The sequence below is a fragment of the Microtus oregoni genome, unplaced genomic scaffold, assembly GCF_018167655.1.
Source record: "Microtus oregoni isolate MIOR12 unplaced genomic scaffold, Mior012 000007F_ref0000211, whole genome shotgun sequence".
Lineage (NCBI taxonomy): Eukaryota > Metazoa > Chordata > Mammalia > Rodentia > Cricetidae > Microtus > Microtus oregoni.
In genome coordinates this window covers 14,444,690-14,461,297 of record NW_024543066.1, presented here as the reverse complement: position 1 = coordinate 14,461,297, position 16,608 = coordinate 14,444,690, and the positions used below count along the sequence as shown (strand labels likewise).

Here is a 16,608-nt window from a genome sequence, read left to right as displayed (position 1 = left end):
TTGGCTTAGTAACTGGTGTTGTTATTATGTAGCTCTTTTTAAGGAAGTCATAATGCCTATATTTTCATGAGTACATGTTGGGCCTCATGGAGCCCAGGCGTGAGGCCCAGTGTAACTTCCTGAGCCTAACTTGAATTTGATGAGGCCTAGTGTAACTTCCTAAGCCTGCCTTGAGTTTGAAGACCTGTTTCTGGCTACCCAACCTAGACTCACCAATGCTTAGCCATGGCTAGGATGGCAGAATATTATTGGCCCTTATTCCTTACTCTGCCTCAATCCATCCTGCTGTGGGAGCTCATTCTGTTCCTTCAGCCAATAGCATTTGACATACAATGCTGTGGGAGCTCCTTCAGCCAATACCCTAAGGTACCAGCCTACTTGGGCATGGTCTTTTATACTATATATGCAGCTGTAAAGCATGTGTTTGCTCTCTTGCTTTGGTTCCTCATTAACTGCTAAACTCTGGTTTTTGTTCCCCACTCATGCAGAGGACTGTTATCTAGGACAGTGAACTGTAAGTCTCTCCTAAATAAATAACCCTTCATTATTCATAATCCTGACCTAGTTTGCAATTATTTTGTGACTTCCACTTTCACCATCCCAAGCATCTCCAACCCCATCACAACCCTATACAAGTTCCAGCCTGATGCCATTAAATGAGGTCCTGTTTTGACAGACTCCCAACTCAGTGAGTGTGCTTCTCTCCAGTGGCCAGGGGGAGGGCTGAGTCCTTCAACACTCACCCTCCTGCTCAGCCCCAGGGAGAGGCCAGTGGGTCCGGCTCTGCCCCTTCTCTTTCTGTCAGAGAACCCGGCAGGTACAGCTTCCATAGGATGTCTAGAAGATCCTCTGTAGAAGAAGCCATCCTTGTTCTTCGACCCTTGAAATTCTTTGCACTGTGTCTTCTGTTTTATTTGTTTTTCCTTGAGTTTTATGTGTAGAGGTTGGAGTTGGGAACTTTATACTCACTTATTATCAGCATTTTGGTCAGTTGCAGATCCCCTGAAGTATTCTCTACCTACTGCAGATAGAAGCTTTTTTTCTGAGAAGTATGAGCTCCACTTATCTGTGGGTATAATAAAATATTTACAAAGCTGTTATAAATAATACTGGTTTAGGAAAATGGCAGTGGCACATTCTCTTCTAGAGCCATAATATTAACCTTGGGTAACTGGCTAGGTTTCCAGTCCCAGGCAAGCATTGCCTCCTGCTGAGTAGGTCTTAAGTCCAGCTAGAAAACTGGAGGTTACTCACTATATAAAACTGCCACTAATGCACCATGAAAGATAGCTGGGTCATTATTGTGGTTCATAGGATTTAAAACTGTGTAAACTATGACTGTTTATCTTCACTGACAGCTTACCTGTCACCTTCTAAACCTCTGAGAGGTAGTCTTCAGGTAGGAGGCCTCCAGGTCAGATTCAGCCAAATTCTGTGTCCAAAATATGTGATTTTTCTTATCAATAAAATCTTACCTTTAAGTATTTGGAAGCAAGCAAAGGCAATGGCAATAGTCTGTAATAAAATTTGAAGACTCAAACTACCCTGACCCAAAATTCAAGATTTCCCATGCCTAGAAATTGGGTTGTTGTTGGATAGTATATGCCTCTTGAGGGGAAGAGTTGAAGTTTTTGTTAGGTAGCCTGAAGGCAGACAGATTGATTGACAAATAGATAGAATCTGTAGTTTTATCCAAAACTGTGTTTTCAAAAGAGGATCAGGCAAAATGATGAAATGGGAAAGAAGTAAGAATAAAAAAATCTACCAGATGTTTCAAACGATCATGCAAGGCAAGGGTCTAGCACTAGCATGATATAAAGTGCAAGAGGAAACAATCTTCCTCCAGACCCAGCAATACAACTTTTGGGTATATGCCCAAAGGATTCTCAATTGTACTACAATACCATGTGCTCAACTATGTTCATAGCAGCATTGTTTGTCATAGCTAAACCTGGAAGCAGCCTAAATGCCCCTCGACTGAAGAATGGATAAGGAAAATATGGTCCATTTACACAATGGAGTACTACACAGCAGAAAAAATCATGACATCTTGAAATTTGAGGGCAAATGAATAGATCTAGAAAACATAATATTGACTAAGAAAACTAGACCCAGAAAGAAAAATAACATGTGTACACACTCATAAGTGGCTTTTAGACACAAAGCAAAGAAAACCAATCAATTTAAATTTAAATCCCAATTGTAATAACAACAATAAGGACCCTAAGAGAGACATGCATGGATCTAATCTACATGTAAGTAGAAAAAGAAAAGATCTCCTGAGTAAATTGAAAGCATGGGGACCATGGAAAAGGGTAGAAGAGGAGGAGAAAGAAGGGAAAGGAGTAGAGAAAAATTTAAAGCTCAATAAATTCACAAATATTAAAATATAGAACTCATGAAAAATTACAACATATCAAATGACTATTGGGTCATGAAAAAAATTGAATTCCTATAATTGAATGAAAATGAAAACACGAACATTAAAAATTTTTGGAACACAGTAAGGGAAATCCAAAAAGGACACCTCACAGTAGTAAATGCCTAAATAAAACACTTTGAGACATGTCAACTTGATAACTTAATCATCCACTTGTAGATCTTGAAAAAACAAATTTAAAACATACCCCAATCAGCAGATAGAAAGAGATTAAATTCTTAAATAGATAAAATAGAAATAAGAACATTACAGATTATAAAGTAATATTTTAATTAAAATTTTAAAATATAGAAGACAAAACAAAAATTTAAAAAGAGTTGTATTTTTAAAGATAATATTAACAAGATTGACTTACCTTAGTCAAATTCCACAGAGAAATAGAGAGAGGGAAAGAGAGAGAGAGAGAGAGAAAGAGAGAGAAGATTCCAGTTAATACAACTGGAAATGAAAGGGGGCCACTGGGGACATTCAGAGAAACAAAAGGACACACTCCAAAATTTTTACATTCCAATCAACTGGAAAATCTAAAAAAAAAATGAACTTTTCAATGCATATGATCTATGAAAATTAAATCAATAGTAAGTAAATAAAAAATAGTCATGATGATCAATGAGATAGAAGCAAGTTCATAAAAAAATCATAACTGAAAGGTATCTGTAATAACATGGAATTTGTATACAATTCTATCAATACCTTTAAGAACTACCATGTTCCTAGTTATTGCATACAACAAGGAAGGAAGGAACAGTTCCAAGTTCCTTTTGTAGAGCCAGGATTTTCCTGCACTAAAACCAATCAAAAATTCACCCTCCCAAAATAAGTTATGTAGGCTGGTCTTTCAGATGAACATTGTTAGGGTCATAGGAATCAATGTCACTGGCAAAAAAAAAAAAACTTTTTGTAAGACATGACAGAGATGTTGTACAAATGTATTTACAAAGATGGGTACTGTGTACATATGACCTTCACAAGATTAAACCCGTCAGAGTCTTAGTAGGAATGGAAGAGGACTCATGAAATTACACTAAGTCTATGGAGCTATTGGCAACTGACAGCTGCTGAGGAAGGGGGAGTCCATTTTCTTCATTGGGCAGCATCTGAGAGCCTACCCATGCTCCAGTATATAGTCCTGCATCAATGCATTCAGAAAAGACTAAGTAGATTTAGTGTTATTTTAGTTTATTTTATTGAGAGCACATGGCATTGAGAAGAAAAGGCAGGGTATTGGGATAAATTGGAGGGGAGAGGAGGGCGGGTAGATAGGATCAAAACAAAGTATATGTGTGTATGATATTTTCAAACAATTTTAAAAGGGTCTGATGTACTTAATATATATAGATAAATTAATCCAAGAATCTACAACAGAACCACAAAGGACCACAAATCACCAAAAACATCCTAGAGAAATAATACAGATATAAGTATCAAAATATCTGACTTTAATATGCTAAAAAATTATAGTGACAATGACAGTCTATTACGAGACTAAAAACAGACAATTAGGCCAATGGGACAGATGAGAGCACCCAAAAATAAACTGAAAAAAAAAGCTGTAGCAATCTAGTTTTTACAAAGGTGATAAAAATGCAATGGAAGAAAAGTCTATTTAGCAAATGTCCCTGGTAAACCTGGATTTCCACCTGCAGAATAGATGTTAGACTTACATGTCTCACTCTAAACAAGAGTCGGTTCAAAATGTTTTTTTTAAAAAGACAGTTAAAACACAAATTGGCAAAGAAGGAAAACATGTATGAGAGTCTTTAATACTCTGGATACTTAAGAACTTTCTCAATAGAACTTTAGCAGCACAGAATCTAGCAATCAAGATTTCAGTAGATGGGACTACATGAAATTAACATGTGTCTGCACCAAAAGTAGAATTATCAAGAGAGCAAATAACCCATAGAAGGGAAGTAGACATTGACTAGCTATCATTCAGACTTGACGCTACCATCCAGAACATACAAAGGACTGCAAAAAAAAAATAGAAAAAGAAAATTAAAACTAATTAGAGATAACAATCTCACATCAGTCAGAAAACTGGGGCTGGAGAGATGTCCCAGCAATTAAGAGAAGTTTGTATTCTTTAAGAAAACCCAAGTTTACAACTGGAAACCTAGATTGAAAGGCTAATAAATGTCTGTAACTCTTGCTCCTGAGGATTCAATGCCCTGTTCTGGAGAGGTTAATATGAGAAAATAAGTAGCTTTATTTATTGTTGGTAGGAGTCTGAAGTAGCATAGCTATTATGAAATTCAGTGAAGATTCCTCAGAATTAAAAACAGAACTACCATGTAACCTACATGTCCCCGTCCTGGACATAATAGCTCCACATCTACCACAGAAAAAAAAATTTAAAAAAACCCATGTTTATTTCTGTTCAATCATGGTAACTATCAGAAAAAAAGTACCAGCATTTATGTTTATCAAAAGAGGAATTGGGAAGGAAGTTATGGAATATATACATAATGGAATATTATACAGCTGTAATGAAAAATGAAAATTTCAGGAAATGAATGGCTAGAGAAAATATAGGTAGAATAGCCCAAACATAGAAATAAAAAAAAATTCTCCCTAATATGTTGAATCTTTACCATACCCATAACTTAATATTATATTATGATGTAGTATTACATAATATATTATTCACATGGATATATATATATATCCATATATATATATATATATATATATATATATATATATATATATATGTAGTAATGTCTAAAGTCTAGCAGGGCCTGACACCAAGTTGTATGTGTTCATATATTTATGTGTGTGTTTGTGTGTGGTTTTGACTTTAAAAGAGAGATGCATAGCAGGTGCCATATGAGATTGTAATTTTGTCATTTAGAAAAATATATTTATTAATATAACATAGTTAAAATACAATGGAAGGGAAAATCTTAGTGACCAAAGCAATTGTGCCCCTCACCGATTACACTATCATCTCTTTTCTTTGGAGCATAAAAAAGGATTCAGAGTTCACTCTGGAATGGGCATGACACAGATCAACAGTGCATCAAGTACATTGGAAATTCATTCCTCATCCGTTTCCAGCCCTTGAATGGCCTGGATGGAGAGGTTGTGGACCCAATCTGAGGCTGGTCATGGGGCATATTGGGTTCCATGGAAGGTTCCTCTGTCGAGAAGTCCATGTTCAGAAACAACTTGGGTCTTCCATCCAAGGTTGATTCACATAAAGAGAGATCACCAGGCCAGATGTCCACAGAATTCATGCTGTCTACAATGTCCCCAGTAGCATACTTGACAACAATAGCCATCAGGACATCTCCTTATGGGACTGTGTCTTCTGAATGGGGCTTCAGTTCCAAGCATGAGTATTTGTTGAGCTTGATAAGACTTTGGCATCTCTTGCTTCATTCTTCTATACCCCCACTTTAGTTTGATTCTTCCTACTTTTTCTAGTCCTTGGAAGGGATGGATCACAGGTTCTCCTCTACAAATGGACCAGAGAGTGATGTGCACCTACGTGACTGCTCTTTTAACAGTGCTGCTCACTCTGCTGATAACTGTCCTCACAGCTCAATTTGTGTTTTAGAATATTAAAAGTTGCTGTTACTTCATTTGGTTCCTTGCACGTTAGTGATGAAAAAATATCTTCCAAGTTATAACCCATGGTGCACATAGTCTCTACAAGCTGTGGAAGGATTTCTTTAGTTGTAGGTGTTGTAATTTTTTTTGTGGGGCCCAGCCATGGTCTTTTCACAAGTTGACATACTGTTATTCTCCCGATGGTGGGAACCATGAGTAATTGTGCAATGATGATGTGACAGGGAATTGACCAGTGATAGGAAATGGGATACTTTGTGTTGGTGATGAGCCTATGCATACCATCTAATGTGTCTTCAGCATATGGATATTGTCCTGTGACCATTGCATATAGGACGACTCCCAAGCTCCACATGTCAACAGCCAGCCCATCATAAGGTTTCCTTGCCAACATCTCTGGAGCCATATAGTGCAAAGAACCACAGAGTTCTTCCAACTTCTGCCCCTCTGTGAGCTGAATTGCCGTACCAAAATCACAAAGCTTGACATTGCCATCTCCATCAATAAGGATATTCTCCAATTTAATATCGCGATGCGCAATACGTCGTTGGTGGAGAAAGTGCACCGCTGATACAACCTGTTGGAAGATGGGTCTAGCCTCCTGCTCCTTTAAACATCCAACCTCACTGAGGAATATCTGTAGATCCTTTCCAGCCACATACTCCGTGATTATATAAGTCCTTGACTGTGTGTCAATGACGTGAAAAAAATGAATGATGTTCCTGTGTTCCAAAGTCTGAAGGATCTTTACTTCAGAGTTCATCTCACCCACACTATTGCTTTTTTTACTAAGGACCTTGACAGCAACCTGTGTTTTGGTAGGAATGTGGCAGGCAAGCTTCACCTCCCCGAAAGAACCTACACCTAGAGGTGTTAAGATCTTGAAATCTTTGTCAAGGATGTCTTCGTCCCAGGGGCTGGCCATGATGTGTTGTCCCAAATCACCTACTTTTCTTGTTGGCAGGCAATGCTAGAAACAAAAATTGAATCAACGTCAAGATGCAGGTCTGGCACTATGAATCCGCAGTCATCAAATCTTAGTTTCGGTTTCTCAGGAAATTCGGGATCAACCTACCCCTGGACCCAGCAATACCACTCCTGGGAATATACCCAAGAGATGCCCGATCATATGACAAGAGCATTTGTTCAACTATGTTCATAGCAGTATTATTTGTAATAGCCAGAACCTGGAAACAACCTAGATGCCCTTCAATGGAAGAATGGATGAAGAAAGTGTGGAATATATACACACTAGATTACTACGCTGCAGTAAAAAACAATGACTTCTCGAATTTTGCATGCAAATGGATGGAAATAGAAAACACTATCCTGAGTGAGGTATCCCAGACCCAAAAAGATGAATATGGGATGTACTCACTCATAATTGGTTTCTAGCCATAAACAAGGGTCACGGAGTCTACAATTGGTGATCCCAAAGAAGCTAAGTATGAAGGTGAACCAAAGGAAAAACATATAGTTGTCCTCTTGGCTATGGGAAGTAGACAACATGGCCTGGGAGAAAATTGAGATCTTGGGGGTGGGGTGGGATGGTGGTAAGGGGAGATGGGGAGAGAAAAGGGAGAAGGGGAGAATGGGGGGAACTTGGGGAAAAAGGAGGATTGGGATAAAGGAAGGTTGGATAGGGGAGCATGGAAGCATAATACTTAGTTAAGGGAGCCACCTTAGAGTTGGCAAGAGACTTGAACCTAGAGTGGCTTCCAGACGCCCAAGCCAAGGTCCCCAGTTAGTTCCTTGGGCAGCTGAGGATAGGGAACCTGAAATGACCCTATCCTATAGCAATACTGAAGATTTCCCACACAAAACTAATGATGCACTCCAAGGACATAGAAAGCAGTAGACAAGGAATCACAGAAAATATCAAAGAGGGAATCTCGGATGTGTCCATGCAAATACAAATACTTACATCAGAGAAATAATGATTTGATTATTTTCAACAATGAACCAAAATGAAAATCTTTGGCCAATCTTATCAAGTGATGAGATACAAATTAAATTAAAGGTAAATAGGGATAATATTCTATGCAAATTACTATCCATAGAATACCTTCTGGATACTCCAAAAATTAAAACCTAAGGAATTTGAAACAATGAAAGGAATTCCTAGATTTGTGTGAACGTTGAAATATGATAAAAGAAAAACCATGAAATAAATGAGACATACGTAGAAAGTGTGGCTATTGAGAAAAACATACAAAGCCATGGTGCTGGAAATATCATGTTATAAAGCTAGGTTTTTCTGTGACTGATGTCATTTCAGGATAAATTCTCTATCCGGCAGTGACTCACTTCCTATAAAGTTTTGCCTCGCCAGGCGGTGGTGGCGCACGCCTTTAATCCCAGCACTCGGGAGACAGAGGCAGGCGGATCTCTGTGAGTTCGAGACCAACCTGGTCTACAAGAGCTAGTTCCAGGACAGGCTTCAAAACCACAGAGAAACCCTGTCTCGAAAAACCAAAAAAAAAAAAAAAAAAGTTTTGCCTCTATGACTTTCAAAATTTCCAGTCAGCACTGGCTAATTGTCACGAAGGGCTCAAAAACCTGAGATCCTGCTAAAAAAAAACCACTGTGATATGTGAATGAGACAGGTCCCAACAGTATTGGGCATTTGAGCACCAGTTTTGGGCCCATTTAGTTAATTTCATGTGGTAGAGCCTTGGTGACTTATTAGTCAGAATTCTCTAAACAACGGAGCACCTTACACAACAGTACAATCAACCTCTCTCCCCCTTGGAATTTATGAGAATCACTTACAGACTGCTGTCCAGGTAATCCGACAATGGCTGGTGATGAACTGAAACTTCAAAAATTTCAGGAGTTGCTCAGTCCAGAGAGCTTTCTCTCTTGGCTGGTCTTCAGAATCTACTGGAATCCCAAAGAAGTTGGCTCTTATTCCCAGGAAGGAACAAAGATGCGAACAAGGTGAGGGCCAGAGACAAATGAGACAAAGTCTCCTCTTAGGTGTTTATATATTCTTCCAGCACAAGGCGTGGCCAAAATTAAAGGTGTGTCTTCTGGCGTCATGAACTGGATTAAAGGCCTGTGTCTTCCCACCAAATTCAATCATCAAAGGAGTGTCTTTCCCTCCTTGAGATTGAGAACAAACCAATCAAAAATGATCCCTTACAGGTGTGCCCTCCATTTTTGGCTTGTAGTTCATTCCAGTTGTAGTCATGTTGGCAACCAAAAATATCTCTCACAATGGCAGAATTCCCTCCATTTCATTGACCTTGAGATTAAGGAGCTGAGCCTTCATCATTTGCTGTCTGTGCTTTCTGATTTAATTTGAAAATGTTAGTTGTCATCCCACCACTGAGGCCTTTAGAAAACTGCAGTGTGTCACACAGCGTATTCTTCTGCCCACTCAGGTTTACAATGCAATTACTCATTAGACTTTATTTTTTCTTTTTATTACATTCTTCTAATACTTTTATATTTGGCTCTTTGGATTTTAGGCTCTATGTTTCCTTTTACTTTTTGGCTTTTGTAAGAGAATTTATGTGTGTAACAGCCCTGGTTTTCCTGGAACTCTGTGTGTAAACCAGTTTAGCCTTGAACTCACAATCAGATGTGGATAATTCTGCCTGAAGGATGTTGGGATTAAAGGTGAGAATCACCACCATTTGACAGTTTATGGTTTCTTATGGATGATAAATACCAGATCAAATCTGGGGTTCATCTCAGATATCACACAGAAAATGGGATCCTATTTTTGACAGGGCTTTGGGGTGAGGATTATGAAAGTTTCCTTGTAAATTCCAGGCAGCCAGCCACCTCTCTTCCCTTGAGGTCTTCCTCTCTAAGGTTTGCCAGGTTCTACATTTAGGCTTGTAGCTGGAGATAGCACCAGTATCCCACACTCACCCCCACCCCAAACCCCACCAGGGGAGTCTCCCAGGAGAGCTGGCAGTGCTAACTGCAATCACAGCACCTCCAAGTTACAAGCTCCAGGTAGATAAAAGACCGTCCTATTTAGGGATGACATCTGCTTCTGCAGAACCAGCTGGTGGAGTAGTTGTTAGTGTGTGTGGACTGAAAGCATTGGATCTTTAAAACTGGAAGACAATTCTTTTTATTTATTTATTTATTTATTAAAGATTTCTGCCTCTGCCCTACCACAGGCTCCCATTTTCTTCTCCCTCCCCTGATCAAGTTCCCCTCCCTTGTCAGCCCAAGAGAAATCAGGTTTCCCTGCCCTGTGGGAAGTCCAAGGACCACCCACCTTGATCCAGGTCTAGTAAGGTGAGCATCCAAACTCCCTAGACTCCAACAAAGCCAATAGGTGCAGTAGGATCAAAAACCCATCGCCATTGTTCTTGAGTTCTCAGTAGTCCTCATTGTCTGCTATGTTCAGCTAGTCCGGTTTTATCCCAGGCTTTTTCAGACCCAGGCCTGCTGGGTCATGAAGAATGTATCTATGTTTTGCCCTTTTCTAGAGTCTGCCTAACTTTAATTGTGGAGTTTGGAATTGATCCTTATGGCAGACTAAATCTAAAATATAAAAAAATAAGAAAAAAAAGAAAACCACTGGTATAGTCAAGCTATTGTAAGTAGTGACTTTAAGCAGTATTTATAGTGAAACAGGGCAAACTGAGCATTTAAAAAATGAAAGATGTAGAAAATCCAAGGCGAAAAGAAGCACCAGGAAGTGGAATGGAGTTAAATCTTGTGTTTAAGGAAAAAAATCACATGGAACTGTAATGAAGGGAGTGGTGACCTCAGGGCAAGATCAACACAGTTAAGTTAACAACTAGTGAAAAGGAATTAAAGAAAAGCTTAGAGCCAGCTGCTGTGGTACATGCCTTTAATCCCACCTCTTGTAGGCTATTTGCTGATGGATCCCTGAGGTTAGGCAAGCACGGTATCCACAGCATATTCCTGAGGAGTCAAGCAAAGTTCGTGAAGGAAACCAAGATAAACTGAAAATTGGTGAAGGTGTAATTAAACCACGGACCATGATCCAGCTAGTAACAGAACCTGCCAGCCTTAGCAACATGGTTCTGACATTAAAGTCAAAAGTAGAAGTATCTCGCCTTTCACGTAAAGAAAACGGTTGAGGCCAGGCATTTGTCAAGAGTGACCCTCAATGGAAGCCTATAGAGAAATTGAGTGAAGGTGTGATCTTGAAGCCTGTATTGCCTAGAGTACACCAAGATTTTGTGGAATGCCAGAACCATTGGTTTTCTGCCAAGGGTAGCTGCTTCTCTCGTGTAAGAACAGCCTAATTGAAAATAGTATGTTGACAGTTAAAGCACTAGGGATAAATTCTGGTTCCGCAATTATTGGCCCGATCCGCAAGACTTTCAATCAAATTCAGGGGTTCTAATTTAGTTTTTGCAGGTTTTCTTGCTCTCAGTCCAGAGCCAGTAGCTCTCACTATCCCAGATCATCTATTTCTGTGGGTATCACTATCATGGTTTTGATCCCTATGCTCATTCTCTCTTTATTTCCCCCATTCCTTAAATTCTGGTAATTTTTTTTATATTTTGTGCTTTATACATAATACAATTCAAAATTTCCACTTCCTCCCCTCCTCCATTTCATTTAAGCTCCCCCAATCTTGCTACCCCTCTCCCCCTCCAGTCCTAAGAGAGGTCAGGGTACCACCCTGCCCTGTGGGAAATCCAAGTACCTCTGCCCTCCATTCAGGCTTAGGAAGGTGTGCATCCAAATAGACTAGGATCTCAAAAAGCCAGTACACGAAGTAGAGACAAATCCCAGTGCCATTATCATTGGCTTTATCGCGTCTGCCCGGGAGAGGGGAGCATGGCTACTGAGATCACTTTCTCTTCCTCCCAGTATTCTGTTCTGTTTACTCCACCCACCAATGTTCTAAGCTACAAAATGGGCCAAGGCACTTTCTTTATTAGCCAATGACCTTCCTCCATCATTTCCCCTTTTTCTGTTTAAACTAAAAGTAAGGAAGGCTTTAACTTTAACATAGCAAAATTAATTTAACAAAACAGTTATCAAGTAAAAAATACAATATTTACATCTATTTTATCTTTTCATAACTAAGGAAAACAATAACTTTAACTATCTCTTCTTCAACTCCATCAAAGACACAAGACAGATACAATATTACTCAAGCAAACAAAAATAAGCAACTTCCAAACTCTAGAATTAACAGAGACATCTCGCTGCCTGGACAGTCACCCAAAGTTCTTTTGTACCTCTGGGGCATCCATCTTCGGCCTTCAGGCCCATAGAATCCAGAGACATTTCCATGAAGCAGGAAATTTCAAAGGCAGATCAGTCACTATCTGCTGTGTCCTGCAGAATGTCTTGCAGACTCCTTCATGTATCAGAACCCTGTACGATCATCTCACCTTTAAGCAAGTTCAGTAGTCCACTCTCTGCGGGTTGTCTGTGTCCAGTTTATGCAATAGTCCAGACAATAGCAGTTTCTTGCCCAAATGGCTATCAAACTCGATAAGGAGCTTCTTCGATGCCCATCTTCCTTTTGGAGTAGATTGGTGATGCCAGGAGCAGATGTCTCATTGTCTTGAAATGCCCTAAGTTATTAAAACATTAAATATCCTGTTCTGTATTCTTTGAAAGATATGAAAAATGTCTATCTAAAATATATCTATGTCCATCTAGAAAATCTAACTAACATAACTACACACTTGATTATTATTAAATATTATCCATCATCAACCTATATACATTACATTTTTACATGAACTACCTAATCAGAAGACCTTAATCAATATCAGAAATACATACACATGTAACAAGATTGACCTTAAATTTATATCAATAAAGTCAAATCCATACCAATGCAAATTATTCATATCTCTAGCATATCCCTTTTAAAAAGTAAAAGAACATTGATAAACAATATTTGGGAACATGGGCACAGTTTTTGCTCTCCAAACTGCTTCCTACTGAATGGGCTGCTTTTATGTAGGTCTTTCATGGTATAACCTGTGTGCTAGATTCATCTCAGTCAGCAGTTGAGTGAAGTGATTTTTTTGAAGGTGTTCAGAGCAACCCTTCTCTGTATATCATTGACCTGGAATAACTCTGTAGACCAGGCTGTCCTTGAACTCTCAGACATCCATCTGTCTCTGCCACCCTGGCTTTGAGATTAAAGGCGTGTGCTACCACACCTGGAAGTCACAGAGGTCAATCTCCCTCTGCCTCCCAAGTGTTGGGATTGAAGGTGTGTACTACCACACCCAACTACTCTCTTTCTTCCTTTTTTTTGTTTTTTTAATTTAAGAACTTTTACTGTTAGCCTGCATATGTTTTTAACACACTGTAAATTATTTAAAGGTTTTCTTTGTCTTTGAATCTCTTTTCACTGTATATTTCTCGTTTTCTGACTACACAAGCCTTTAAATTACTGAGCAATATGGGTAGGATTAAAGCCGTGGCTTTGCCGGCTACATCCCGCCCATTCCTTAGCTTTCCAGCCTCATGGCAGAGGTAACAGCTGTAGCCATGTTTATTGCCACAACTCTATGGCGTTTCAAGGTCCCTGCCAGCAAGCAAGCTGCCACAGTGTGCTTAACCACAAAGACTGCCTGCCTGACAGAGTCAGCGTTTGTTCAGGATGGCCCAGAAAGCTGGCATTTTACAATGGCTCAGCTTTTTTTCCTTCTAAGGCTGAAAACCAAAGAGCATGTGTTCAGCTTTTCATCAACACGATTTAAGTGTTTCATGGCAGGACCTCTTAAAAGAGCCGCAAGGTTTTGCAGCTAAAGTTGAGTCAGGAAGCCTCTCTACGATGAGAGTGCTTGCTTGCCTCTAGCAAGCAGAGCAGACCCAAGAAATTGCTGCTACCATGTCAGGCGCCATTCTGTAGTGGGTGCTGCGGGCCACTTCCTTACACACAGCTCCTGGCCGACTGGCTAGCTTATGCCACAAATAACAACACACAAACTGTATTCTTTTAAACACTGCCTGGCCCATTATATCTAGCCTCTTCTAGGCTAATTCTCACATAATTACTTAGCCCATTTCCAATAATCTGCATAGCACCTCTTGGTGCGCTTACCGGGAAAGATTCAGCATATCTGACCTGGTGGCTGGCTGCATCGCGTCTGGCTCTGAGAGGAGCTGCCCTGCATCTGGGGTCAGTCAGTTGACTTGTTGCTTTTAAAATGTAGCCCTCTCATCTCCAGCACAATGACTGCCTGCACAGTGCCATGTTCTCCCCAATTTTAACAATGACCTGAACTTCTGAAGTTGTAAGCGAGTCACCTGAATTAAATGCTTCTTTCATAAGGAATACCGAGCTAGGAAGTGGTGGCACACACCTTAAATCCCTGCACTTGGCAGTGGAGGAGTGGTGTAAAGACAGGCAGAACTCTGTGAGTTCAAGGCCAGCCTGGACTACAGAGAGAGTACCAGGACAGTCTTCAAAGCTACACAGAGAAACCCTGTCTGAAAAAAACCAAACCAAACCAACCAAACGAAAAGAGTTGCCATGGTAGCCAGGAGGTGGTAGTGTTTACCTTTAGTCCCAGCACTTAGGTGGCACAGGCAGGCAGATCTCTGTAAGTTTGAGGCCATCATGGTCCACAGATTGAGTTTCAGGACAGTCAGGACTGTTCCACAGAAAAACCTGTTCTTGGGGAAAAAGAAAGTAGTTGCCATGGTCATTGTGCCTCTTCACAGCAATAAAAACCCCAAGACAATAGGTATACATCCAATTTCCTCTGCTAGTCTCCTAGTACACAACACACAAACAGAAGCAAATGGAACTTCAGTGATAGCAAGTTACTCATAGATACAGCCCTTGTTTAGCATAGAGAAAGCTTTTGGTCGAATCTCTAAAGTTGCAAAAATAAATAAGTAAATAAAATAAATATAATTTAGAGTCCAGCAAGATGGCCCAGTGAGTAACAGTTCTGGTCACCAAGTTTGATAGCTTGATTTCAATCTTGAAAGTAAACATAGTGGACAGAACTGATTCTTGCAAGTTGTTCTCCACACACATACCATGGATCATGTACCCCCTCCCCAGAAATAAATAAAGAAATTAAATTCTTTAAAAAAAAATTCTGGTTTATCTCTCCCATTTGCAACTAGATAAGAACATTCTGCCCCTATACAAGATTTTGTATAATAGTTTAGTTATAAAAACTACACAATGTTAGTTATTTACATCAAAAATTGAAATGACAAGAACAAAGAACAACATGGGCTCCAAAACTACTAAGGGAAGAGACAGTCAACACATCATTATACCTGACAGGTTCCATACTGCAACCCTTACAAGGTTGCACCAAGAAAACTCAGTAACTATGGTCCAATAGTCACTGTGGAAACAGCAACCAAGACCATCACCAAGCCAGCCTTTTCTCTCCAAAAAGCAAAGCTGTTGAGTGTTGGCTCACGCCTGTAATCCCAGAACTTGGCTGAGTGAGGCATGAGGCATATCATGAGTCTGAGGACCACAGCGGGACATTACATCTCAATAAAGCAAAGTGACCCAAGTGTCTTCTGCTTCAGCACTCCTGCATGAGGCTGACCTGGCTGGGATGTGGTGACGTTCTGAGCAATCTCAGGAGCAGGGTGTGAACATCGGTACTGTAAGCTGCGCTTGGTCTGGATATCATCGAGAATCTGCTGCACTTCCTCATCTTCAAAACACCCTTCCAGACTTGGAATCAGAGCTTTGGACACCTCAGCAGTCTCTAGGCAAAGATTAGCTGAACAGGCCAACTCAAACTTATATAGCTTTTTCTGGAGAAGCAAGCTACGAACACTGGCAATGGTCTCTCTATTTTTGAAACGACTGAAGCGGGCTGTATAGTTCAGGGTTTTCATGCAAACCTCTGAAAGCTCCTGCTCATCTTCTGCGCTCTCATTCTGCTGCTTTCGATGCTCCAGAAGCATGTGAACTTCAGAGTTCAGGACTGTCTCCACTGTCTCAAACTCTTTCAAAAAGAAGAGGTGAGTGGCATCTTCTTCAATGTCTGCAGCCCGAGGATCACTGCCGCCGGCCGACATTGTTTTAGAATGTACCTTCACACTCCCCCTTGGAATTTATGGGAATCACTTACAGGCTGCTGTCCAGGTAATCTGACAATGGCTGGCTATGAACTGAAACTTCAAAAATTTCAGGAGTTGCTCAGTCCACAGTGCTTTCTCTCTTGGCTGGTCTTCAGTATCTACTGGAATCCCAAAGAAGTTGGCTCTTGTTCCCAGGAAGGAACAGAGATGCGAACAAGGTTCATTCCCGTTGTAGTAATGTTGTCGAACAAAAACATCTCTCACAATGGCAGAAATCCCTCGATATAATTGAATTGACCTTGAGATTAAGGAGCTTAGCCTTCATCATTTGCTGTCTGTGCTTTCTGGTTTAATTTGAAAATGTTAGTGGTTCATCCCATCACCCAAGCCTTTAAAAAAACTGCAGTATGTCACACAGTATATTCTTCTGTCCACTCAAGGTTAAAATGCAGTCATTAGACTTTATTTTTTCTCTTTATTAAATTCTTCTACTACTTTTATTTTCGGCTCTTTGGATTTTAGGCTCTATGGTGCTTTTTAATTTTTGGATTTTGTAGGAGGCTTTATGTGTATAAAGGCCCTGGTTGTCCTGGAACTCCGTGTGTATA

At 40.0% G+C, this 16,608-nt stretch overlaps 2 protein-coding genes across 2 annotated transcripts; both read right to left on the bottom strand.

Moving 5' to 3' along the window:
- Positions 1 to 5,945: 5,945 nt before the first annotated feature.
- On the bottom strand, positions 5,946 to 6,938 carry LOC121450659 (putative sperm motility kinase W). The gene has a single exon (XM_041655823.1). It carries the CDS (start codon positions 6,936 to 6,938, stop codon positions 5,946 to 5,948), a length of 993 nt encoding a protein of 330 aa, XP_041511757.1.
- An 8,513-nt stretch (positions 6,939 to 15,451) lies between these two features.
- LOC121450656 (DNA-directed RNA polymerase II subunit RPB4-like) lies at positions 15,452 to 15,997 on the bottom strand. Its single transcript, XM_041655821.1, has one exon. The coding sequence runs from the start codon at positions 15,995 to 15,997 to the stop codon at positions 15,452 to 15,454; it is 546 nt and encodes a 181-aa protein (XP_041511755.1).
- Between the last annotated feature and the right edge of the window lie 611 nt (positions 15,998 to 16,608).

What these genes read in the sequence shown, in the direction of transcription:
- LOC121450659 (XM_041655823.1), bottom strand. Translation starts at nt 6,938, where the DNA reads ATGGCCAGCCCCTGGGACGAAGACATCCTTGACAAAGATTTCAAGATC.
- LOC121450656 (XM_041655821.1), bottom strand. Translation starts at nt 15,997, where the DNA reads ATGTCGGCCGGCGGCAGTGATCCTCGGGCTGCAGACATTGAAGAAGAT.